Below are 27806 nucleotides of genomic sequence, written 5' to 3' on the forward strand. Positions count from 1 at the left end.
AGGATGATTGCAGAGTGCCAAGAACCATAAGTACCCACCCCTCTCCAAAAAAATGTTTATTTTCCATACTGACACTTAATGGAGCTATTCCATTTAATAAAAACCAGGTCCATTTAGTTTTGAACCATAGAAACAAAGTATTAAACAGCATCCCCACATCAGTCAGTTGTTTTCTGAGAGACCTGAGGGTTAAGGTCACAGGAAGATATTGTGCCATGCTATGTGACGTCTCTTATCAGGCTATATGTGGTGTGTTATGGAACCATATAGCTTACAATACATACAGAAGCATGCGAGAGAAGAGCTCATGAGATAGATACAGACTTGAGTCTTCCCAGCTACAGCTCCCTGCATCAATCTACATCAATGCACTTACTTAACTAATTTTAAATTAAGTGCACTAACAAACCAAAACAGAGTTGTTTGGGGTCTGGTATATCAGTGTATTGTAGTCTGAAAATGCCTACAGAAAAGCACCCATTCCAAGAAAGTCTTCATTTTTATATGTAAAATGGAATTAAACAGAATTTTTAAAAGTTAGCACTTCCCTCAGGATGGAAACTCCAGATTTCATTCAGGTCAAAATCTACCATTTCTCATCCAGCTGCAAGCCATGCAGAGTTCATGATGTAATTGTATTAACTTATTAGTGCTATGTTTAGAATAAAGATGACTGCCTTTCAAAGCAAACCTTCTGCCAAAGAGGTAAATATTTAAATGGCAACAATAACTTTTTAATTTAAGAGAACTTATACTTTTCTTCAAACTCATGACCCTTGAGGGAGAAGAAAACACAACTGAGCTGCACTTGAACTAGACAGTAGTACCTTACAAGAAGACTAGGGAGTAGAGAATATAAATTGGGAAATATAAAAAATTGTCTATTCATGGTTGGAAATTATTATATGCTACAGATTATATATGCTAGCCATTTCTTTTATAGGGAGACAAAGATAAAGAGGTAGAGATGATAAAACTAATGTAGTAAAATTACATTTTTTCTAGTAAAGTCAAACAAAATTTATTACTGTCAACTCATAATTTACAAATTGTACTGTCCATTCACATTTATCTTTTCATCTATGATTTACAGTATGTTTTGAAAATATTACTAAAGCCTCACTGGATAATTATGAGGCTCTGGCATCTAAGAAATTTTTAAAGCACAGAGAAATTATCACCGACAAAACTGATCCACTAAGCTGGGAAACCTCCATCCTCTCAAAATAGGATGTTTCTTTAACACAACAATACTTCCTTAGAATAGAAAGATATTTTTATTTTTCTAAAAACCTCCAAGTGACAGAAACCTACTAAAATGAAGAAGAGTCTGAACCTACCAGTCTCACAATAGGCTGACTCCTCAGTTAAAATAATATAAATTCTTAGCACAGTAGTTGTTTCATAACTTTTTTACCAGTTCTTCACAACCTCAGCTACCACCAGCTGGGAGGTTTATTTTCTTATTCTGGTTTGGGTTACTGTCTTGCTTTGCTATTTGTGATAGTAGAAAACTTACCCACTCTTCTACACTCAGAAAGTATGAACTGTTTGAATCAACTCCTTAATTTCCTCCAAAGATGATAATGCAAACTAAAATAGCCCGCTCACTTACTTTACCTTGTAACTACTAATCACAGCTTTTTTTGCACTGTTTCGCTTTCCATCAAGATGAATTGCCCTGAAAAACTGTCCTCGTAAGGCAGCTTGCATGCCTTATAGTACTTAACTTACAGCCTGTAGGGTAACTAATACAAGTGCGTGGGGCTTTAGGTGGAATAGCCCAGCTTTGCTCCAGCGTGGCCTTCCTACCTTCGTAAGGCAACTTGTGGGATAGTCACTGACATAACTGAAATCCTTCTGCAATAATATATATCTAATAAGCTAGAGCAAATATACTGGATATCCTTAAGTTTAAGGATATTTTTGTTTCTCCTTCCAGCAACAACATGTCAGTTGTGAAAAGAAATGCGCTATTTGAAACATTTTAAGAGAAGGCTTTGCAATGAATGTTTGCAGTGTGATAAATCTTTCCTGCGAAATGAGCACACTAAGTATGTCCTCAGATTTTTTTTTTTTTTTCCTCTTTACCAGTTGCCTCTGCCTGCCTGTCAGTTACCCAGCTGATATGGATGGTGGTTCACTATGCATGTTTTGTGGTTTTTTTTTTTAATTCAGCCTAATAATGAGAAAACTCTCTCTCTAAATAACCAAGAATTATACATCTTGTTATACACCACTGTGCTTCTATTAAAAACTATCCTTGCATAAGCCACAGCTCATTAAATTTGCCATGGTATTTATAGCACCTACTAGTTTAACTAAATCACACTTGCAAATGCAACGGCTCCAGATGACATTTTGTGAAATGGACATCGGCGGTTACTTCAAGGTAGCCATGTGAGTAATAAAGACCCAGTTTGTATTGGTCCTGCATGGTCTTCTGGAAGTTGCACACAGTCCTAGTACAGCTGATTGATTGAATGCATCCTGTGCACCTCTCTCCTGGCATCCCAGGCAGCCTGCTCCACTAGGAATTGAAAGCTGATGCCATCTCCTGAGAAGCCAGCTCTCACACTGAAATGTTTTTTACCATATCCTAGCACCAACGCAGACATACAGTTCAAATTACTGAAAACAAGCTTCTTTCTGAACAGTTGCTCGAACACTCCAAGGACATTGTTGTCTGGAACCATGCTATATGACAACAACAAAAAACCAGAAATTTTTCCACATTAGGTCCAAAAGCCACTGTGCAATTGAGGTTCACAATAACTGACAAATGCCTAAACCAATCATAGCACCTACTGCTACGACAAAAATGATTACTGCCTTTCCGTCCGTGAAGTGTGTACCCTGCTCTGTATCACATTTAAAATAATCTAATTCCAACTCATTTTCCCCCTCCAAATTGTTTCCAGCTGTATGATTTCTTTCTTTCCCCCATATTGTTTTTATTGGATATAACGCAAGTCCGTAAAGATAGATTTTCCCATAATAAATACACAGATGTTAGAATAATAAACATACAGTCAACCTGATATATGAATATTACTAAGCATTAATAAATATATAACTAACAACATAAATCAATTAAAAAAATCGGAAAATGAGAACATAAAGCAACAGAGAAAGAAATGGCAGGAGGAAAGAAATGCAAAAAAGTGAGATAGAAATGTACTTACTTTAGGCAAACTATCTGGATTCATTTATGGTTCCCTTCATTGATTTGCTGATAGCATTAAAGCACAAGTATGGTTGTAAAGCATTCCTAAGAATGCCGCCTGTCTTCATGTATTGCAAGTTTTCTGCTCATACTGCAAGTCAAGCTTTCCAAGTTGGCCAACTCGTCCCATGCTAGACACTACTGTGCTAGATTAATGTGTCTGCTTGGATGTGAATTTCCATTTTTGGAGAATAATGAGCCTCTCTACTCCTCCCATTTTTGGTAGGAGGTTTTTATGAACATTTGGCATCTCGGTTAAACCACCATCATAGCCCAGAATAAAAATGACTGGATTCATATGTGAGTCCGAATCCAAATTTAATTGAGCCTATATATGGCCTGAACCAAGAATAATTTACTGACTGACACCCCCTCAGCATGTATGATAAGACGCCAACCATTTCTCCATGACACCATCACTTATGTATTTTTCATGCCCAATTCCCATGTTCTTTCAGGCCTGCAGCTGAAGCGCTGGGATCCAGTGGGGTTACCTGTGTCCAGTGCAAATACAGAAAGAATCATTTTTTTCATGAGTATCTTTCCTTCAGAAGATGTTTCCCTCCCTTTCTTAATCTTCTTTTTGAAACTATGCTGTCTTCTTAGGCAGTTTATGTGTGCGTGCGTATGAGTGCATGCTTGCATATAACCATGACATTCAACTTTATTTTCTGACTGTGTTTCTCAAAGTAACTTGTAAAGTCTTCTTCACCTGTGAATTAATAAAATCCGTGCACAGATTTTGTTAGTCTTTAAAACTGTAGTTTCTCTCCCATCCTTCCCCTTCTCTGCCTGGAGAGTGGACCAAAAGTTGAATGAATAGGTGGCAACAGGAAGCTTCTTAAGATGTTTTCCTAAACCTCCCACGGTAAACAGGGCTTTAACCTCACTTCAGATTCATCCTCTCAATATGCCAGAAATCTACAGATCAATACAAAAGGTCAGAGATTTTTTTAAAAAAACTTCAGAACTTCCTTGGGTTTTGCCTATTTATTTTTGCCTGTTTGTTCTTCCCTGACAGACATGCAGTTCAATGATGTGCCAAATGAATACTGCTAAATCATGATAATTTTCCACATCATGAGCCTGCCAAAGGAGACATCTACAGATTACTTTTGATATCTTGACATCTATATTTTTCAAAACACCTCATTTTTGCCTGGATTTAGTATTGTTAAAAGCAGTCTGTTGATAAGCACTTCAGTCTGGAGAATTCCAAAGGAAATGGTGAATGCGCCAATAATCAGCCAGAATAATCCACTTTCAAAGAACAACAGTAGGTTTCACTTCCATTACTGATTCTGACTCCATACTTCAAGGGGCTGTACTGCTTCTTGCCTGGAGTTACTTGCTTTCAACTGTTACTAATGATCTGTAACTTTTAGAGTTACCTACATGATAGATTGCTCCAACCCTCCTTTGAGGGACTAGAGACCAGTCCCTAGTGCTGCAGCTCTTTTGCATCAATAACCTGATAGGACCAGAGGCTCTAGTCTTCCAGATCAGGGTCCTTGCCTTCAGAAAATTAGAAGGACAATTACATTTCCTCAATGGTTATCAGTAACAACGATATACCGTTAACGAATTAATTTGTGAATCCATTTGTTAAAGAGGTAATCTTTAAAGAGGTAATTTGTGAAAGAGGCTTACAGCAAGGGGAATGAGTGGAGAGTACAAAAGATGACTTTATGTGAGGAGCTGGCATGAAAACTAGGGATGAGTGCAGGAAGGTGACAAATACAAGTATGTACAGGGACAGGATGGGTAAAGTGACTGTAGTAGTGACTTTTCTTTGGGGTTGGCATGATTATGGAAAAGTTCCCAGCTAAAAATATACCAAAAAAAACTATACAGAATGCTTGGCTAATTCATCCCATGCTACATCCTTTGCTCATGCTACTAATTTGGATCTCTCCATCACTTTTTATCTCTGGCTGCTATAAATCTTTCACAGCAACACAAATGCCCCATGCCTAACATAATTTCTACAGTTGTTATTCTGTCCTCTGAACTATTCCAATTGTTTTTAATACAGACTCCCATGTATTATATAGGTGGTACGGCCCTCATTCACTGAAGCACGTCTTTGAAAAAATAGCTCAGTGCCAATCCAGCTTAGATAACTTACTGGGGATTCCCCTGGCACAGTAGGATCCCCAGAAGTCACAGGGGTGGACATTTGCTCCTGTGTCATGCCTTCTGGCTGCTGCTTTGTTGTGGCTGGAAGACACACATGGTTGGAGCATAATGGCCCCCAAGACGTGGTGCTGGCAGCAGATGCACAGTTGTTGGAGAAACCTCATGTTGGGTGAGTCTGGTGGTTTGCTTTGAAGTTTGAGGTGGGAGTGTTACACTGGGATACGAGTTAGAATAACCGTAAATCTGTGCTTGTCAGTGCTAGTGGTAGAGCCTTGGCCCAGTGGCTAAAGAGTAGGTCCTCTCTTTCCCGCACAGATAGAGAGCAATTAATATCACACTATCATAGCTTACTTGCCCTCTCCATCCTGTGACCTGAATAACTTGCCTTGATTGTTCATCTCCCTAAGCAGTTCTGGTAAGAAGCTAGATAAGTTTTCCTTGGGGTCAAGTGAAACACATGCCTATCTTTTTTAGTCATAATCCTTCCTTCAGTCTGTTCAGGAAGAACAAAATGTCTGGTTTAGAGTTTCTGTATGTGTCAGACATGGATGTGTTTTGTTACACATGTGAATATTTATGCTTACAAGTATTTTGTACCTTTAGGTGTTTTTAAGTGGTTTGGGGTTTTTTTTAAGCTTTGTCCTTTTTTTACTTTCCCCCCCTCACTGGCGTAATAAGACCACTTCCTAAACCCCGTCCTTTTCCTAGATACTGACCACATCATCTCTGGGTGCTACTCTACTAATAAAACAAATAAAGACATGTGGATTATGGGAACCTTTATAGACCTGCATGGAACTCATCTGGCTCAGCTGGCAGGGGTCATGTAAACCTTCTCCATCCGTTAGAGTTTGTGTGGTTTCACACCCAACAAATGTCAAAGCAGAACTCAGCTCTAACTGCCAAGTTTCGTCTGTGTTTGGGTTAAGCCATAAAAGAACCCGCCAAATTCCACATCAGTCATTTCAGAGTTGCAAGAAACCACCCAGGTTCGGTGAAGAGGTCAAGAATCTGGTGAACATTTTGGCAAATATGGCCTGAACAGTGGCTCAAGAAAACCCTGGGTTTTTTTCAAATTTTGTTTAGTCTGACCAACCTGATAGCTGGTCCATCCTGAAGCCAAACAATTTTTGTTCCCTGTAGCTCTTATTTTGTATAGAAATGTTCAGAATGAAAGCACAGGCACAACTTGTAGTCCTCTTTAGGTATTTGGACTGCGCTCACTTGCAAGGTTTCTGAGGATGAAAGGAGTCTCTCTGGTGAAGAGGGTCGTTACTCATGAGTACAAGGATGGAGCTGATGAGGTGACACAAGATGCTGAGCTTGAAGAGGAGAGCAGAAGTAGTGAAAGCCTTTTCACCAGGAAGCTTAGTGATGACACCGACGCTGGTACAACCCTCCGGAATGTACCTCTTCAGGGACATAAGTGATCTCACCGAAGTTAAGAGGACTTACTTGTCTAAGGGTCAGAGCCTGCCTGCAAGCTTTGGCGGATCAAGGCAACATAGCATGAAGTACAACGGTGGCATGCTTGGCAGCTGTATATTTTCTGGCAGCAACATTATTTTGGACATCAACTTAAGATAAATAAGCATAAGACCAACCAAGGAGGACCGGACCTATGCTTCTAATAGTCAAGGCAAGTGATTAGATGTTTTTCTGGTTCATTTAAAGTTGAAGATAAAAGTCAAATGTTAGGTTATTTCCTGTATATGGTGTTTTGAGAATATTTAATGCTTTCCACTTATACTCTTTTTAAGAAACAAGTTAGGCAAGAAGTATTATCTAAACAGAATTAGAAATATCTTAGGACAAATATGGGAAGAGACACTGATGAGCAAATTCCTCACTGTCAGCTTTTCAGCATCAAAACCAAATTCTACCAAACATTTTTCTGAAGTTCAAAAAGCTCAGACTTTTCTTTTGCAATTGATTTGGTTTACTGGGTCTTTTTATTATTAATTTTAGCCCTCTCCACTTCTGTGATTTGGTGTGGAGTAATGCTCACAGAATATGACAGATTCTCCACGGGTGTAAGTCTGTTCCCCTGATGCCAATGGCTTTATTCAATTACAACACTTCACAGCTAGGCCACTGTGCCCTTAAAAAGCCCAGACCTCAAATTTGCAAGTTCCTTGAAAAAATATTCACTTCCATTGGTGACTTAAGTGTACCTCAGCTTTTGGCGTTCATTTCACAAGGGTGTTGGAAAAAAAACCCAAAGCCTTGATCTCCAGTAACAACCAAAGCACCATGTAAGTCTTTTCCTCTTTGCACTGATGGGATGAAATGTTATGCCTTTTTTTCACACAGTTTTAACGAGATCTTCTGTCTGACCACATTCAGTTGTGTTGGAGGCACAAGACTCACCCGAACCATTGAATTCAAGAAAAAGATGTCACAAAAAGAAGAATCAGACACAAGAACGGGCTACAACCCCACTGAGAAGCTGGATGGTATCACTCTGAGCACCCTCGTGAGAGCCACACACTACAGAATATTATCCCAACACTGAGCAGCAGACAGTATGGGGAATGGTAAGTGGGCAGCCCTTGAGGGAGAGAGGAAAGGTTAGGAACAGGCTAAGGATACTCAGCTGGGTCATGAGGAAAATAATGATCTCAGTGCTGGAAAAAATTTGCATAATCTCCCCTATGAAATAGTATCAGACATAGGGTAAATGGAAAGTGATCAATTTAACTTCTGCCAGCTAACATCTTGTCAGGCCAAGGTTCTGTATTATTTTCTTTGAATGGGTTTCCTGCCTTAAATCACTTGCAGTATTTTCTTTACAATATGATAGCAACACTAAAATGGATATGTACCACTGGCGTATATTGGAAGGCCAGTGTCGTATGCACTGTACTTCCATCAGTTGACTGGGACTCTCCCATTACTTAAGCTTTTGGGAAGTCTGCAGAGGGATTTTTTGGAGCTAATTTTAGTTCCCTTTTGATTGGCCATAATATGCACCACAGTTATCACGGCATCCTCTAACAGGATGACAAATGGAAGTATTTTTTCACAGGGTGTGACGACTGTGTCCTTGGATGCCTGTGCAAGCATCTGGGTCATTGCTGGGTATGAAGTGGCACAGAGATGAATGACTTCATCTAGAGGTCACTAGAGATTTCATGTCACTTGCCAGTTACTTTGCAATGAGTGAAAGCATACAGACCACAGTTGTTCGTGGAGCAGCCCTGTTGAACTCCAGTAGGCAAATACCGGAGGGTTATAAACTTTTGCAGGACTGCAGTGAGAAAGCTAAAAAGAAAACCAGCCCCAGACTATTCACTTCAGCACTGTATTAGAGACACCCTTACCTACTCGAAGCTCTTGTCCAAAGACTGTTTTCTCTCCCAGCGCAGAGCAGTTCCACCTCCCGTACCGAAACTGGTACTGGCACTCATTGATTCCCATTTGTGCCCCTTCCCCAATCACAATGATGGCATCAGGGCGGCTCTGGCAGATCGCTCGCTGCCGCGGGGCCAGGCCTGGGATTTTGTTGCAGATGATATTAGCTCCTAAAGCCACCACAGATGACAAAGCTCTGAAGAAAAAAAGCAGAAAGACACATTATAACCAAATTGAGGCCAGTAATTGCTTTTGCCATGCGCTGCCGTGTGGCAGGCAAGGCGCTGGGCAAAAGGGGCAGGGTTGGAAGTTGGCTTCCTATAATTATGCCAACTTATCCCAACCTTTCTGGTCTGGCAAAAGAGGTTGGAAATCTTGCAGTAATTCCTGATCTGATTTGTGCCAGAAACAACAAAGAAATGGAATTTTGGCACTTTTGCTTCCAGTCTTACACACAGCCATCAGCTGATGAGATGTGGAAAGCAAGACATATTTAAAAGCAAAAAACTGTGATGATTGTCCGCGAATCTCTGAAACTCCTGTCTGCTTTGAATAGCCTATGTAGGTTCAGGCTCAGTGTTTTAGTTACTGCAGGCAGTTCATCCATCCCTCTTTTGAGATTGTTAAGCACAATTTAGAGAATGACTTGATGCTACCAACCTTTTTGCCCACTATTACACTTGGGGTATTGGGTGATTAATGAAATTTCGGCAGCATAACTGTGCTTTTAGGTCTGGCAGATATCATGGAGCACATAGGAGTGTTCCTTAATATGTGTCATCCAGACTAGAAACTTTTGTAGTTCTCATTCTTCAAGTATATTTTCAGAATTCATTATAAAGTTTGCATAAACTTGCACCTGCCATATGTTTTCACTTTAGAGCATTTATTTTCCATTTTTCAGCTGACTTTTCAACACCTTTACAGGCTCATTTTTCAACATCTTTACAGGCTACATTTTAAGTGGTAACAGTTTTAAAAAATAAGACAACATGGGTACACCTTCAGTGATGCCTCAGGTCGCATCTACCAAGTACCAGCCAGGTCCATGCCAGGATGCTTCAACTGGCTCTGGACAAGTCAGCAGGAGCAGAGAGCAGTATAGCTGTGCTAGCAAAACAGACCTTGCTCAGTATAGTGTGATGGACCCTGAGACAGCTATGCAACCAAAGCCTGGAAAAGCCACTGCCATGGTGCTCAGCTGGCTGTCCTGTTCCTCAGCTGGCAAACCGGGGTGCTGAGAGAGTCGATGCTTCTCAGCACCTGCAAGGAAATATCTCCACAAACCCTCTCCTCTCTTCAGCTTGTCCCAGCTTGGTATTGGGTCATATGGGTAATTCCATTTTCGCGTCAAATGCTGTTGTTGACTGCCTCTGTAATGTAAAGATGCTTGCCCAGATCAAGCTGCAGCATCTTGGGTTTAAGTGGAGTCTCGCAGTAACAGAAGTAACCACATATAAATAGGGTAGTAACAGGATACAGACTAACTTCCCCATTACTTTCCTCTCCATCTTGAACACTTACTTAAGCCCTTCTTCTTAGAGTTAAAAATTTCCAACTGGAAATACTCCTTTTGGAAAATGCTGACTAAACAAAATTGAAGAATTTTATAGGAATTTATCAACTTCATCACAAAGGTAACTGCAAAATTACATAAATGTTGCATTTCAACAAAATCAGTGTTTCATTTTGCCATTTCGGTAAACTACAGTAAAGCCAGAGCAAAAAGGGTGAAATGGAGAACTCTTCCCCAGCCAAAATGAAATACCGCTTTTACTGTGGAATGGAAACTCCATGATGATTCACTCTGCCTTTAATAGGTATTTGTGCATCTTTTCCAAAGTTAACAATCCATTAGAAATTTGCCAATTGTGTTTTTTTATTTATGGCTTGGGGGGTGTTTATAGATGTAGAGACAAAGTATTGCAAACATAGAGCATGCATGCCATGTGGTGCTACCTATTAAACAAAAACAAGAACAAAATGTAGTTGCAGCTCCAACCACTCGCAGTGTTTGCAGCAGGAGTGCTCAGATCTGTAGCTTTAATTCATGTTTCTGTGGGTACTGAGCAACACAGCTGGAATATCAGTTGGAACCAGCAAGTCCCCAAGATTCATGCAGGTTTTGAGCTATGGTTTTGTTTCTGGCCCACCTCTACTTAAACAACTGAATAAAATATTTAAATTAGGATGTCTTTAAATCAGCACTTTCCAAGACATATGATAATCTTTGAAAAAACATGCTTGATGTAGAGATAATAAGATTCTCTGACCTTTACAATGGCATTTTATATATAAACTTATGGCTTCAAAAGTTAATGAAAATCACAGGGGAAAGTATCAATATTTAATTTTTTAAAAATCAGGCACTTCTCAATACTGAGAAGTAAAGTGTTGCTTTCTTTCAAAGCTCATGGAGCTTATATCTCTCTGAATTCAGCGACTCCACATCAAGTAAGATATACATTCTGAAAATGTTGCTGTGCTGATTTTGGCTGGGATAGAGTTAATTTTCTTCACAGTAGCTGGTATGGGGCTATGTTTTGGATTTGTGCTGAAAACAGTGTTGATAACACAGGGATGTTTTCGTTCCTGCTGAGCAGGGCTTACACAGAGTCAAGGGCTTTTCTGCTTCTCACCCCACCAGCGATGAAACTGGGGGAGCACAAGAAGTTGGGAGGGGACACAGCTGGGACAGCTGACCCTGACTGACCCAAGGGATATTCCACACCATAGGACGTCGTGCTCAGAATGTGAGCCTGGGGGAAGAAGAAGGAAGGGGGGATGTTCAGAGTGACGGCGTTTGTCCTTCCAAGTCACCATTACGTATGATGAGCCCTGCTGTCCTGGAGATGGCTGAACACCTGCCTGCCCATGGGAAACGGGGAACGGATTCCTTGTTTTGCTTTGCTTGCATGCACGGCTTTTGCTTTACCTATTAAACTGCCTTTATCTCAACCCATGAGTTTTCTCACTTTTACCCTTCTGATTCTCTCCCCATCCCACTGTGAGGGGGGGTGAGCGAGCGGCTGCGTGGTGCTTGGCTGCTGGCTGGGGTTAAAGCACGACAATTGCAGTAAAACGCAAAGAAAAGTACTTTTCCTTTATAGCTGATGTATTGTATTCAGAAACATACACTCTTTGATGACTTTAAATTGCCAGGACCCTTTCCCAAATCCTGTTAGGATCCAGGTCTGGCCCTTCCATGGTTTTAAAGTTATGGCAAGGGAAAGATGTCTTGTACAGAGTAAGTAACCTGAAGATGCCGGGGGGACAGGGGACTCTGCCATTACATCTGAGTCCGTGGTTCTTCTCCCTGAGGGAGGCTGAAGGGAATCCAAGTCAGCCACTTGCTCTCTGCCGGGATGCCCAGGCAGTGGGTCAGCTGAGGAAAGGGTGAATTTCTACAGCCATTCTTCAGAGCAGAGCAACAGCCAGGGCTCCCTGGCAGCAACACCTCCCTGCCTTGGCACATGCAGCGGTTCTCCAGGTGCCTCTCAGGCTGAGCCTCATCCTTACCCCGTTCCTCCACCTGGCTTTGCCTGGTTCTCTAGGACAAAGCAGGTGCCCAAGTGTCTTGCAAGACCTCCCCATCCGTTAACCTGTTTTCCTTGCAGCAGGGGCTGCTTCAGACACTGACTCATCTAGGAAAACCTAATCCTGAAGGAATCCGGGGTTGCGTTGTAAGAAAGAGACATGCACAAGCATTCAAAACTTAAGTTGATGCTTGACACACATGCACAAGACAGGCAGTTCTGGTCCCCTGGATGCCGGATGGTCATTGACTTACGGAGGCCACATGACCAAATTACTGATAAAAAATATATATAAAAATTATTTGTATATTATATAAATGTTTTTTAAAAAATAAAAATACTGATAAAAGCTATGAGATAACTTTCTGACATAATTTTTTTAAAAGTGCTGAGCCCCCAGAGTTTCCACTAACTGTTATCTCAAGCTGGGCAGCAAAAATTTAAGACTTTCAAAACAAAAAAAAAGCAAGAAAGAGTTAGCAACAGTATCTACCCCACATATAATTTTCAGTTTAGTTTCTTCCTCCATACACATTGCTACTGTCTCATAATCAGGTTAAAGAGAGTATTCTCTGGTGTCCCCTTGTTTTTGGAGCAGGCCTTGGTCAAAGTATTTTAATACAGTGGGTCAGTTTATTCATCCAGAAAATAAGCATGATTGTATCTGCCTCGGAAGGTATTGTGAGGATATCGTAATTATTATGTGTTTATAAAGTGCTTTAAGACATTCCTCGTAAAAGTAATTAAACTGCAGTTATTGGGGGTGGAGGGGGTCTTAGTTTTTTTATTATTACTTCCAGGGACTTCCCCCTCTCTGGCCTGAACTTACCAGCATATTCCCTCAGACTTGTTTAACCTACTTTTAAATTGTTACTATAATTTCAGTGCCAAAAGAAATGCTGAATCATGAAACTGAGGTTTTGGAAAACTTTGTTTATATTAAAGAAATGCACCCAACAGCATTTCAAACCTCCTGTCCGCTATTTCTTGTGGCATCCCTCGGTTTGTGTGTCCATCACACATTCAGGAGGGTTGTGCCATGCTCCTGCCCCTTGGCAGGTTGAAGGCTACTTTTTTTTTTTTTTTTTTTACTAGATGGAGAATGTTTCACTTTATAACTGTCAAAAGGCAGATCCCTCCATGCTACATTTTGGCATCTTCTCCCATCTAATCTTTCCCTGTGGTGCAAACTCCGTCGGGTCTTATCACAAGGAAATCCTGAGCGCAGCATTATGTTAAGATTTCTGGTGCACTTTATGGTAATTTTCACCATCCCACACTGTGATAGCTCCCACATGTGCGCTTCTGAGTTCTATGTTGGGTCATCCACATGGGTTATCCAATTAAATATCATCTACATGGGTTATCCAACTAAACAGCGTTAGTGGAATAATGTCATGTTTCCTAAGCAATTAACGGTAGTGGCTGGCATGTGGAGAGTCTTCACCTTTCTTCATCACTTAGTCATTAATCCAAGGGAAACACCAGGACTGAAGTGGAGCAATAGTTATAAACAGAGTTACATCCAAAGAAGAAAAACACTGATCTAAATCTGGGATTGGACCTTGCAGTTCAAACTTCTGACAAACTAAACCTGAGGACCAATGTTTTCAAAGGCTTGGTTTCTGCATCAGAATCCTGAAATGTCAAGTTTTTCATTCTTTGAAAAAAATAACTATCACTGCAGTCATAGCAAGCAAAAGTTCATGGCAGTGGGAGACAAATTTCAGCCTATTTTCTGAAATAATGCTTGTTTAATTATGCAAACACAGATGACTACTGCTGCAAAAAAAATGAAAATTCTCCCTGAAAATATATTTCCTATTATGGTTATGTCTTCTCTTCGGGACCTAAACAACTACAGCTTTCCTTTTCACAAAACTGAAAGATCACAACCATGAAAATTACTGTATATTCCAAGCAATTCATAGAAGTGAAAGGTCTTTGAAAACACTTCAGAAATGAAACACTGAGGCTTAAAATCGTGTCAGTTTTAAGAACATCATAAAATTTAATGCAGTATTGCTTGTCAGAGAGAAATGTCATCCTCATTCATAATTTGCTTTCTTGAATGTCTATTTTATATTTGCAAATGTAGGCATTTGCTTAACTAGTCATTTCATTGATTTCAAATGTTACCATGTTCTTGCAGCTTCACATGAATTTCACATATAGGAAGGTCATCACTCAAACTGTATTTTGCAGAGGGTCTTAGAGTCTTTGCACAAGTAGAAAATGTGTAAAGTAAATCCTTAAAATGGACAGTTGTACAACGACATGTGCTACATGAGGAAAATTCTAATTTTTACTGTTGTTAGAAGAATCTGAATTTTGACAAAATGATGAAATAGAACTGTCCATGTATAAACAGCAGTAACTAACCAGCCTTCAGAGCTGTCCCCAAGCTGCTGTGCAGACACAGATGTGTACTGAGATTTCTCCAAAGAGCTTAAAATTCAGTTCCATCAAATATATAACAAGAGAAGGTGTAAAACAGAGAGATTAAACCAACAACACCTTCCATACAGATGAAGCACTTAACCAAGTTGCTTTTAAACTTTTGATTAAAAAAAAACAAAACCCTATCCTAAAAATTCTTCTTACCAATCCTTACTCCCTGGGCAAATAATATTTTATTGCAAGCCAGGAGTGGCTTCAGGAGCTACACCTTCTTCTCCAACACCCTCACTCATTTGTATTCCTGGCTGCACAGCAGCACAGCGTAATTTCCCCCGAGCCGCTGAGCCAGCCTTCCTGCAAGCCCTTTGAATAGGCGCCCGTAAGGTCACCGTGATCTCACCCCTAACCCTGCTACTCGATATTCACCTGAAGCTGCTGTTGGGCAGGGGGTTCATTTTCAGCAAGGAATGAAGGGATTTAGCCGCACGAATCCCATTAACAGCAGAGGAGCTGCACGACTTCAACCTCGGCGCACTGTACCGAAAACTTACCCCACCGTCTCTCATAAAAAAATCCCCATAATGGATTCTTTGTTCCAAGGAGCCACCAACATATTTTGTGATGACACTGCAACACATCTGAAACAGTACACCGCTACTGAACGGTTTACTTAATTAAGAATTCCTAAGTAAATATTTTGAGCGTGCATCAGTTGCAGAAATTGGCAGGAGCGTCCCGGGCTCTGAATGACATCTGCATATGTTTAGGCTTTCAATTTTGTTTTCCACTGCCGACTTTGGGAAACGGTTGTTTGGCGCATGTCTTATTGAAATGGAAACCCAATAGGGCTGCAGGGTACTGTCCTGCGGTGGGCTCCTCTCTGCTGGAGCTCCGCGCTGAGCCTTCCCACCTGGGGGCCATGGACAGCAACGCGTTCGCTCCCAGCAAAGGAAAGGGGGAGATTTCTCTGAGGAGGTCACCCAAAAAAGGGCCTGCTAGATTAGGTAGCGCGGTTGTGGTCAAGAAGTGGGATAGGTAAATTGAGGGACGACTCGTACAAGGGCAGAGCGTCCCTCAGGCTAAGTGCCTGCTTTAGAGAGGAGTGGGAACAAGGACCCTGACCCTGGATGAAATAGTGCTGGGGGGGTGGGGAACGTCAGCAGCACCTTGATTCGTGCCAGCTGGGAGGCACAGGACGGCTGCCATGAAGCTGGCAGCAAATGATGAGCCTTCAGGAGGAAGGAGGGGAGCGGAGAGATGTCCCCGGTCACAGCGCTGGCGTGGCGGTGGGCCGCCTGGGGTCCCCAGCGCCCGCCCTCACAGGCCGCAGCGAGCACCGGCTCCGACAAGGCTCCGTCCTCAGGGCCCGCACGTTCTCAGCTCCTCAGAAATGACGTTTTTATGCAGTCCCTGCTGATGCGGCGTTTACCCGACCAGTTCTCTAGTGTATACCAGAGAAAAGCCAACACCGAGTACCAGAAGCAGCAGGGCAGGTGTGAACGTTATGAGACAAAATGGAGGCGGTAAAAGCCCCATTATGCAACAGGGTGCCTTCCTTTACAAGAAGGGTTTGTAGCTTGCACTGTGTCTTTAGTTGCTGTGCAAAACCATAGGATCACCAGCGGTCCTGAGCCCAAAATGGAGGAGAGCTGGGGAGTGGCACTTGCTTTGGCTTCCTAATGCGAGACACTCCAAGTGAAGGCCCAGGAGCCTAATCTAAATAGCATTATGGCAGAGTAGGAGGGCTGGGAGTGGTTAGAGACAAAATTCGACTCTCTTAACTCACCAGATATCACAGATCCCACCAGTGCTTGGTATCGGCCTTTCGATGATTCTTACTGGTCATGCCAGAGCAAGAGACAGCAAAAGTATCTAAGATTCAGGAGCATTTCTGGCACAATGTCTCCTGAGAATTATCCTCAAAATGACAATCCAATCTGACTGTAACTTGACCCATAGCTTATTTAGTACATGGCTGACCTAGTGTAATAATTCTTATTCATCAGCCAGTGAGGCAACACTTGATACGTAACAGGATATCTTGAAGACCTGTTACATATCTAGTTTACCTGTATTCAATTTTTTTACACCAAGGGAAGAGTCACAGAAAACAAAAATGCCTCACATGCCTCATAATGTCCTATTGTATAGCTCACACTGGCAAATTGGACATTTACATTTACATTGGACATTTGCTGTCTTACAGCTGGCATTTTGAATTTGCATGGCAAACTACTATATAACAAGCTTTTTCTTTCGTGTTGCCAATCACATTATTCTAGGGGCATCTTGTTATATGGTAGAAAACATTGACATATTGTATATATAAAAATCAATAAAAATAAAATAGGATGTTAAAATATCTGAAGTGTGGGAAACACTGATTCCAAAGCAATTTGGGTTTCAAGAAGCATTTGGTTTGCTAAACCAGAGTAAACTGATAGGCCTGTGTTGGAAATTGCAAGAAGGCAACAGCTCTCCTGGCATGCATGTGGCAATTTGTGAAAGGCTGGAATATTCCTGCTTTGGTCTTGTCAGTGATGAGAGTGGTGACACACATGGCATAACTGAACTTATCTGAGTAAGTTTAATGAAAAATGGTGTAGATATAAAATTATTTGATTCCTTCTAAAAAACCAGGACCTTATCAGATTTAGAAATCAAACTGAAACACTTCTGTTTCATACAGGGTTTTTCTTATGGCTATATAAACACAGTTAACAAGACCTACCATTTCAGTTTTGCAAGCATCCACACACCTGTGTTATGCCCTGCAAAGTACCAAGCAACTTCCACCATCAGTTACAAAAATGTCCATTCCTGAATGCCACGATGCCTGCTGAGCACTTGCAGTTGGTATTGATGTCTAGCACTATTATTTGCCTTCCATCCCATTTCTGTTTTCCTTTAGGACTAAAAAGAGTCATGCTGATATCTAACAGAAAGTTACAGAGTTGTTTGCTGAATAGTGATCCACCACAGTGGAAAGCGAAATTACCTTGCAGAATAACTGTGGTGGGATATTGCAGTTCCCCTGGGGGGGAATACAACTTTGAAACAGCAAAACAGCTGGAAGAGATAAGCCGCAGATTTTCAGTGTCTACACCAAAACAATTCAATATTATGGAGAAATAAAAATTTCACACTTCAAGTTGTAAAATCCATGCTTTTGTTATGTTTTTCGTACAGCAAATAAGAATGAATAAACTCTCTCCATCGGACATGACATATGCATAGATATGGGCATTTTCCAAACTATTCATTCCAAGCCTTAATTAACCATAACTGGAGTGTATGTTTTGGCTTTGTCCAAAGTTTAGCAGACTGCTCTCCCCTGTGAAAAGGTTAAAAGGGAAAGAGAAAGATGAAGAAGTCCTTCATGCAAAGTCCAAGACTTGGCAAGACCATAACCCGCTTAATTTGTGAGATCTGATGAATGTGTGTAACAGTCATGGTGTGGCTCTGAAACTATGGCAGAACGGTTCTTATGCACAGAAGCACATATTCCTTGGTTAGTTTGCTCTAAAATGTCATTCAGTTAATAGCAGGTATGCATTTGTGGGTTTTAAATCTTAAAGATGGGCCATTAGTGGAATCTATTTTAAAATACATACTTTGTTGTATTTTCTATTTAACATTTAAGTATATGATATATCTTAATTTTTTGGCTTTGCATGCACAGGGCTTCCATGGACGTGATACAAAAATTGAAAGAGGAAAGCATGTAATAGTAGGTCTACAGGAAAGGAAGATACCTGCTTCCCAAAAGGAAATCATCTGGCCTTACTGCTGTGGTGGTTCATGTAGGAACTCATTTTTGTTAGCCAAGAACAGAGCAGTCAATGAGAATAAATTCTGAGAATCTACTAATGAACCATTATGTTGGAAAATTTAGTCTTTTGTGTTAATTTTAAGACTACACTTGCAATGGCTGTTAAGAAAGCATGTATGTGGCTTTAAGCTACACCTGAAAAGCCACACAAAGTAGTCTCAGAGGTCCTTTTAAGTGAGGGAGGTGGAGACGCCGTATTGACCACACACACAATGTGCAATTTGGACTAAATGACCACTGGAGGTTGCTATTCGTGCACAGATATATGACCATAAATCAAGCTGTCTGACTGGTCTTGAATTAGCAGCAGAAGAGAAAAAATTAAATTCACTTTGTCAGTGACAATGAATTTTTATACACTGAATACACAGATATACTCTGAGTCATGATCTATTTCTTCTTTTCCTTTCCTTACCACCATTGTCAAGGTGGTAAATCTTTGCTAAGGCCATGAGATATTGGGATATGAAATTAAATAACATCCATAAACAAAATTAAAACCAAAAACCCATAGGCTTGATGCTGTCAGGTTTACTTATTGGCCTGTTTCCAGAGCTGGAATGGGTGCATTGCTCAAAACAGCGGCAGCGTTTGTTTTTACCATCTGCTCTAATTCTCCCACTTAAGACCGTTGTCTGCCAAGACAGGGGCTGTTGGTAAGGTCTTCTCTTGATTTTTCTCTACAATTGATGGAGCTTTGGGATGATACACCCTCAGGGGAAGGGCAGCCTCTCCCGCACAAGTGTACAGGAGGTAAGAAAGCAAGTGTGAGGACGGGGCACATCCTCAGCAGCGCCCCAGTGTACCAGGCAGATCCTGGTTGGCTCCTTGGTGTACTCCCAATTTGGTTGCAGAGACTTCTTCCTCCTCAATGGCCCACTTTCACCTTTCCCTCAAATTGCACTAGTTGGTGTACACTCATTTATAGTGAACACACTTGGCATTGTTTCCAAGATGTGGGAAAAACTGGGAAAGAAACACAAAGTCCCAGAAGCAGAAACTATTGACCTCTCCAGGTTTGGCATGAACGCAGGTATTCTTTGCCCTTTTTCAGAATAACTAATTACGTCGCAGTTTCTCCCAGGTGATCTGCTTTTGGAATCAAGAAATTTTGTCTCTTCTAATATTTTTCTATTGATTTAGAGACCCCGCACCCATCCTGTGGTTAGTACTGTCATGTTGCTACCAGTAAGCAAAATGCCATGTCACATTACTCAGTGGCGGGTTGGCACAACCAGAAAGAGAGTCCACAGAAAATTACACAGGCACAAGCTAATGGAAGCAGCAGAGCGGCATCTGTTCAATTTTAGGTGACATAGCAGACACAGCCTCCCTCCCGTCCTTGGTGTTGGAGACACAGAGTAGTTGCAGAGCCGGCCCGTGTCTCAGACCGGGGTACTTCTGCACCATCACCCACCCATGAGCTCAGCCTCATGCAGACAGACCCAGATGACCTGTCAGAAGTTGCAGTGTGACCGCCATAGACCCGAGATCGGCACAGGCTGATCGCCTGGGTACTTGTCCTGCTCCTCGGACAGGTTTGGCAATGAGGAGGTTGTGCTACGGCTGGACAGGTAGCTATAAATGAGCTCTCTAGGCTGGCTGCAACGTGAGCATGGTCCTCAAACAGAGGTGCCCTGAAAGCCCCCTTCAGCCTGCACAGCTCAGATGAGATCTCGCAAAGCCTTGATTTAAAGAAGGAAAATGCGTTGAGGACCAGCATATTAAATACAAGAGACCTATCACAAATTTCAATGTGCCAGATGCATAGTTGACACCCTTTGTGCTTTCCTGGTCATGTAGCTCAGTTTGCTTCAGTGGGAAGTTTGCTATTAAGCTGCAAGTCAGCCTGAGTAAAAGTGTCAGAGTATGTCCCTGCGTGAAGACTTCACAGTAAACACCAAATCCCAAAATGAATCGAAGAAGTAGAAGCTTTGCACTAAGGCAGGTACCTAAGAAATATGGAGTGCAGAAATGCTGCCTTTGGTAGGTTTTGTATACTTCTAATAAATATTTTTCTAAAAGCAAAAGAAAAAAAAATGCAGCATATTTTTGAGCAAATACCAAACTGAACTGCGCTTGTAAAAATATTTTTTTTAATAGCCTATTAGTGTGTTAACTAATCTAGCATTTTCCCTTCAGAGTGTGTTTGGTGACCTTTATTTCCCAGTGAGAAAATTATGTGCAGCCTTTCTGCACCATCATAACCAACTGTAAGCAAAACTGCTTGTCGCTTTTATGGAGCAGGCCTGCATTCCTTGCACCCAGTGAAACTCCCACTGGCTCTTGATAATCATGCAAAGAGAAATTCTGATCCATCAGGTAGATAAATTATGCTTAACTTCCTTACACGAATTATCCCATTGAAGTTGTGAGACGGTTTGTCTACGTGAGGTTATTCACATTAGTAAGAGAAGCAAACAGGGTTTGGTTGTTAGTACACTACGAGACTCATCAGACCTTCAGATCTGTTCCCAGAAGTTGGACATTACTATAAAATGGCTGCAGTTTGAGAAAGCCTTGAGGGTAAAAAAAAGGGGGCGACCCCCCAGAAACTGTAGAATATAAAAAATATATTTCCTATGCAGATTTCCAAACATTCAAAATGTTATTGTATTCAGCATGTGGGCTTTCTGCGAACAAAAACACTGTGTTTTATAATCTGAACTGTCAACACTGGCACAAAACAATGTAACACCCAACAGGGCTATCCATGAATTTCTAAGGTTTCTTTCAGCTGCTTATTTCAAAATTTTAATTTTGAGTGATGTAAGAGCCATGGTAAACCACACAGTAACTTTTCTAGTTCCCTGGCTTGTTGAGCTTATTCCAGGTGTTCAGAAGGATTAGCAAAACCCATTTTGAGTTGTTTTTCCAGAGGGAGTTTCTAAATTTGGTAGGCAGCCATAAAAATAGTGCATCTGTGTTATTATCCCAGTGGCCCATGTTGGGTGTGTCCCTGGCTTTTTGCAAATCACTATAAGCTTGTGAAAGCAGCTGGATGAAATACTTCTCCTTCTAAAATCTTCTCTCAAAAGATCACACACACACTGACAATCATACACATGCAAGCATTTACCTGCGTTTTTGTTATGTTGTATATGGACCCCAATTTAGCTGCTTCTTGTCTTCAAACTGAAGATGCTGTTGGCTATAGGCATCTTGCATGCCTTTTTCCTCCAGTTCTCTTTCTAAATCTAATAATTTGAAGAAGTCCCTTTATGGCCTTGAGATCCAAAGAGTGAACGTATTTAAAGAGGTAAGTGATAATAAACGTTTGGGATTCACAGCTGAGCCAGCAGAGGTGATACTAAAACAGCTACATAAAAATGAGGCATATGAAATCTACAGGGTATATAGGCAGATGGTGTGGCACACTCCGCGTCAGTCAGTGAGCACCCAGGGCAGGTTAAGCACGACTTAACAGCTACAGCTGAGCCACACTAGTCTTCATCTTCTGCCAGCCTCACACTCTTAGATAAATCTTCCTTCACTGCTAACGAATACTTCCTCTGGTTTTTTCCCAATGCTGTCATTCTTTTGCCACTGATTTTTTTAACCTTTTTACCCTTAAGTGCAATAGAAATTGATAGGGAAGCGTAACATTTCTCTCTGAATTACATTTAACCATTCTAGAGAAGAAAAACTTAAGCTAACAGCAGCATCATAGACTATAATTAAGTCATGAAACTCTCAAATTTTCCTAAAAACCTACCACTTAAATATCATTAAGCCCTATGGTACTTACCCACTACTCAGAAGGTGAGGTCAGTTTAAAAGGGTTGTGATTATAGCCAAGGATAGTCATGGACATGCTCTAAGGTGTGACATCTGCAACCTGCCTCCTTAGTTTCTCCCAGTGGTTACCCAGATGATATGACATGCCTTTGTATATGGTGTTAAGCCAACCCTGGCAAAACAAAGCGTATGCCTATCTTTAAGTGTAGCAGCAGAATGTGTGCATCGAAGAATCTATAAGTACATGCCAAAGAACTCATTGGACTGGCATCTGTATGCGCAGCAGTGTGCAGAGCTGGCCGCTGCGTGCTTACATTGAAAGGCTCCCGTTAGGATATTACAAGACCACAAATGCTGGAGATTGAATGAGCTGCATTCCCCAGAGAGAGTTTTGTGAGAAAGCAATGTGGTAATCACTTCTGTCTGAATGGTGATGGAAAGGCACAGTATTAACAACAGAAGAGAGTAAATAGCACAGAAAGTGACCTTGAGGAGACAGCAGTCCATCCACCTTCCCTGAGGCAGGATCAGCTACACCTTTCTCACTCCTGACAGATACTTAGTACTATTTATAAAAACACCCTAACTTAATTTTCCCTAAATTTCTACAATTAAAGCTCAGGGTTTTTTCTCTGATGCCCAGTGGAAACAGAATATTTTTTCCCCAGAGGTCTTGCACCATCTTTTACGTTTTTTATAAATCTTCTGCAGAGCAAAACAGTCCTCATTCAACTTCTCCTCTCAGGCATGAGACCTCTGATCATTTCTATTGCTCTATTCAATGTTGCCTCCCACCGGTCCACGTTTTTCTGCACAAGAAGATAAACTGAATATCATGTCTGGCACTGAAGGAAATAATACGCTCCCCTCTCCTCCTCACAGGGATACAATAATAAGATAACTGGGTTTGCTGCCCCACACATTTAGTGCCATTCTGGATGTTGCCTGCTACCTACTGATCCTGGGCTGCCCTTAGCTCTAGTTTGGGTAATACCTCAATACAGCTGTGATCAGTGGGTATCTTCTATATCACGCTCTTACCCTTCCTTGCTCACCAACATTATGTCCCAAACCAAACCCCAAAGTGTCCCTCCTTCCTTCATCCCACAGTCTGAAAAGGCACGTAGCAGAAAAGGCAGGAGTGCTGCTCCTCTTGGGTTTGGTCCAGCAGAGAACTGTCCTGTATGAGGGGGATGACCAACTCCACTGACTTAATTAAGGACCAGAGACCTGAGGCCATCTGCAATACTGAGGCTCCCTGACTACCCATGCTAGATTACCCACCACACCCTGGGATAGCTGTAGGTGAGGGGGAATGAGCTGATTTGAGAAATTGTTGGTATCATATTGAGAGTGAAACTTAATATATTGGGTGTATCAAAACCAATACTGGCTCAACACTGAGGTCTTCCTTTGTATCCTTCATAGCGGTATAGGAGGAAAATGAAGCAAAACGCTGCCAAATCTGAAAATAGGTACATGTGGAGGGAGGAGAGAAACAGGGTTGAGACCTGAAGCAAAGTGACTATGTAGTTCTCATTTTACAGTCAGTTTCCATTGCTTCTGACTTCTTCAGTTCCTTCATGGACCCAGCGTTAAGGCTATCTTGCACCTGTGTCAAATGGGCCCTGCAAAAATATTTTGACTCCTTGAACTTGTGTCTCACCTCCTCATTAGTGGAACAGTAGCAGTTGTGCAATTAGCGTCCAGTTATCAGCACTCCTTTGATTTGCAAATAAGGGGAGTTGCAGCATCTGACTTCTTTGAAAACGTGGGGCAGATGGAGGGGAAGTATGGTAAAAAGTGTAGAAACACAATTTGCATAGATTATGCTTGATATTTACATTAAAGGTTTTAGTGTCTGAGACGGTAAATTCTGGCAAGTAAAAGTATCCTCACTAAATACTTAAAATACAGAAAGGTCATGTTTTAAAAACATCTATTTTAAGAGTCTTAAAAATATTGCATATGTTGGCTCCCACTGATACACAGTCTGAATAAATCTAAACCAAGTTTTGGTGCAGTATTGTGTGGAATTACAGCAGAGGAAATGAGTTTCCCAGTAAACCATAGCCAAAATAGGCTTGACCTGTTTTGGTTTCACTGCACTTCCGAGAATCGGAACAACTGCGCAGGAGAATTGCTCTAATCGGAGATCTGTGAACGGGCTAAGAGAAATGAGGTGGCATCGCTTCCAGCCTAACTGGGTCATTCTCTCATGTCTCAAAACAAAGCCAAAGAAGTTTTTGTTGTAAGGAATGACGTGTTAGTGAAAAAGTGTCTTTCAGTTGCAGCCTGAAATGCAGTCTCTCTTTGTTTAATTTCTAGGCCAGTCTGTAGACTCAAGGGGCCCTAGGAGTTAAGATTGAGTCCAAGTGGCTAGGTGTTTCTGAATTTGCTATAATTCATGGATTTCCTATAGAATATGGTATCAAACTTTCTATCCAATACCACTTTAAATAAACAGCTCTAGAATTTAAGCCAGCATTTACTTTTTTTTTTAATTCAACTTCTGAGCATTTCATCCCTAGTAAAAATCAAAATGCCTGATTATATTGGATTACCATTGCATTATTCCATCAAAGTGAATCCTTAAACTCCAGTTTCTCTAGCTCACACACAAAGCATTTGTGCCATATCCTCAAGCTTTCCTAGCTTAGCCTATAGGATCCAGGATGAAAGTTTACTGTCATGGCAAAACGAACATGTAGCATGGGAAAGACATCACTGTAATACAAAACTGTGTGGAAGCTGAAAGCCCAAAGTAACTTTGAGAGCTGGGTTTTGGGTTCTTTGGATCTTTAATCCCCAGAATGGCTCAATTTTTTTGTCCAAATTGTTCACCCAGGTCTAATGACCATTGAACAATCTAGCAGGCACTACACATGAGATAGGATTAGGAGGTCATGGGTTCAGTCCGTAAGTAGGACCACTCACCCCTGTCACAAATCTACTCAGTTGACAGACAATTCTTTGTGATGAGTTGGCCACCCATTTGGAGGGTCAACAGAAATCTTGCTTATTTTGAAAATTTGACCATGAGACACAAACTGCCTTTCTGTGTGGGGAAGCCCACCCCACAGATGCTCAGAAAAAAAATCACAGTTCATGCTGTTCAAAATCCATCTTCCCAAAGCTCTTCCTGTGGTAGCTAGTGTTTTCCAAGCTGAGTGCTTTTATCCTGACTTCTGATGTGTTCTAAAAAATACTTACAGAATGCTGTAAAAATCTTCATTTTAAAGGAAAATCTAGTGGCAGTAAGTGAACACCATACGTATTTGTTCAGTAACTTTAATAAAAAAGAATGTTTTGAATGCTTTCACAAAAAAGGTATTATAAAATAATTCCTTAATGCCATGTCTTGAAGTATGCTTTAGACCTCTCTTAAGCATCCTGTTTGTTATGCTTCAAAACTTCCTGTCACCAGAAAGACAAAAAAAAAAATCCACAGCATTCTTTCTGTCTTACAGAAGTACAAGAGTAAAAAAATCGTCCCTTTGGGGTTTTTTGCTTAGTGTTTGGAAAACTATAGCTTCATGAAGGATCTGATAACTAACCCATATGGTGTATGATCCTGATAATACAATCCAAACATCACAAACCAACTCCCAAAAGCTAACAAGAATCAATGTCTTTGTTGTAGAACAAAACAATGCGATCTCATGCTAACCCAAAATCCAGTTCCTCTGGAGATACCAAATGCCTAATTCACAATGAAAATACATGGTGATAGATGATGATGCATGTCCTACAGTTTGATGTTGCCTCCCAGAGACGAAACAGAGGGCTTGATCTCTTGTGGTGTGAAAAATTCTCTGGCATTTTCTGGAATCAGAAAACTGATGGAAAATCAGATAATTATACTTGTCTGTGTAAAATTCCTGTAAGTATTAACTATATGTTGTATTGTCCTCTTTCTGTTCAAACAGTTTTTCTGCATTTGTTCTGCACAACAACCATCCTAGCTTTTTTCTGGTAAAGCTGGGCGCAAGAAACCTGTTCATTACTTGAATAAATGTGATACTCTTTCCTACTGAATGGCTGATATTTTCCAGTTCTGAATTGAATGATTCTACCTCGAAATTTAGACATGGTTTGGTATTTAACTCTATGGCCCAGTGGGACAACCCTGTGAATGTAGAATTGAGCACATGTGTCAGAGGCCATGCAACTGTTTAGGGACTCCTTCAGAAGAGACAGAAATATCGTACATTCATGACATACATACACAACACATACAAAGGGTAGGTACATGTGTCTAACTCAAAAAGAAAAGGTGTATGATTTTGTGTGTTTGTTAGGATGCTTTCTGACTGGAGAAATGAAGTGATGCCAGGATGGATTTTGGCCATAACCTATTACAGAGGAATTGTGGGTGGCAAAACAGCTGGCTTACAGTATGGCCAGACTTCTGAAATAGGCTTACTACTTTTTAACTTAAATCTTGTACTTTGAGGCCTCAGGGCTTTCTAGAAATGTCAGTAAATGAATCCACACTGCACAGGAGAGGATGATCACCCTTCTTGTCTTGCTAGTAAAGGAAAATGTGATTCACAGAACTGGAGACTTCAAAGAGGAAGCTTGACATCATAATCATTTTTATACCATAGACCCTTTGTGAACGATAAATGTCATGATCAGTTCTCTAGCCAGTTTGGTTATTTAGCTCAAAACCACCCTTGTGCTATTTCAGCGAAAGACATAAACATTGACAGTTAGTTTCTTGGTGAAGGGATTATTCTCCGTTCTACCAAGTGTTCGGCACAGTGTACCCTCCATCTCTACACAATAACACCGCATAAAATATTAACACAGACAAAACTTCATCAAGAGTAAGAAATGTTTCCCATGACAAAAAAATCAGTTACTCAGAAGGAAAATGTAAACCAAAAAGAGAAATAAAATAGTTTGTGGTATAAGGCCCAGTAAAGTCACTTTTACTGACTGAAGTCTACAGCAAGACCTGGCTGAAATGCTAATAACTTCCAGGAATGAGATAGGAAAGACCAGAAAAAACTGGAAATCTTGGGAGACAGAGACTTCATAGACCAAACCTGCTGCCCTCCATTGTTAGAGTGTCACCTATGTCCATAACGTGGTCACAGCTGTGACAGCAGCGTGAGAAGATCTATACAAGAGACCAAGCAATGTAAAGAAGGCAGAAGGGAACGCAGTCTGGTCTGAAGAAGCTGTGCTTGGTAGGGCTGCTGGTCCACGCCAAGCCCCACACTGCGCTGCTAGCGGTACCCAAGGTAAGCAGGGTCTGGTGATACCAACAGCTGCAATATGCAAATATGGCAACGGTGAACCCAGAAAAGATGTGCACTATGGCAGAAATGATTGAGCTGCTCGACCTTAGATGACTCAGCATGACAAATACAGGAATTGCAAAGGAAAATAAAACTCTACATAGCCAAGATAAAAAAAGTGATAATTCAATAGTGGGTGTTTGCCTGATGGCTTTTTTCCAGTTATAAAAGAAATTCTCCTCCAGCTCTTCCAAGATATAGTTTGTGTATTTTTTAATTTGAGAATGAGAGGACAAAAAAAATTTTGGCACATTTATTTTAGTAAGTTTCTA

The 27806-nt window shown here is 41.0% G+C and overlaps 1 protein-coding gene across 2 annotated transcripts in view; it reads right to left on the reverse strand.

Annotated features, from left to right (window-relative positions):
• Nucleotides 1-27806, reverse strand: part of WNT7B (wingless-type MMTV integration site family, member 7B) — a 94794-nt gene that overhangs the window by 31181 nt on the left and 35807 nt on the right. For both annotated transcript variants that reach the window (XM_010575287.1, XM_010575286.1), the window contains exon 2: nucleotides 8689-8915. In XM_010575287.1, coding sequence (XP_010573589.1) covers nucleotides 8689-8915 — 227 coding nt within the window. The remainder of the gene's footprint in view (nucleotides 1-8688; nucleotides 8916-27806) is intronic.

This window comes from Haliaeetus leucocephalus, unplaced genomic scaffold (genome assembly GCF_000737465.1).
Source record: "Haliaeetus leucocephalus isolate CR32 unplaced genomic scaffold, Haliaeetus_leucocephalus-4.0 Scaffold473, whole genome shotgun sequence".
In the NCBI taxonomy this organism is placed as follows: domain Eukaryota; kingdom Metazoa; phylum Chordata; class Aves; order Accipitriformes; family Accipitridae; genus Haliaeetus; species Haliaeetus leucocephalus.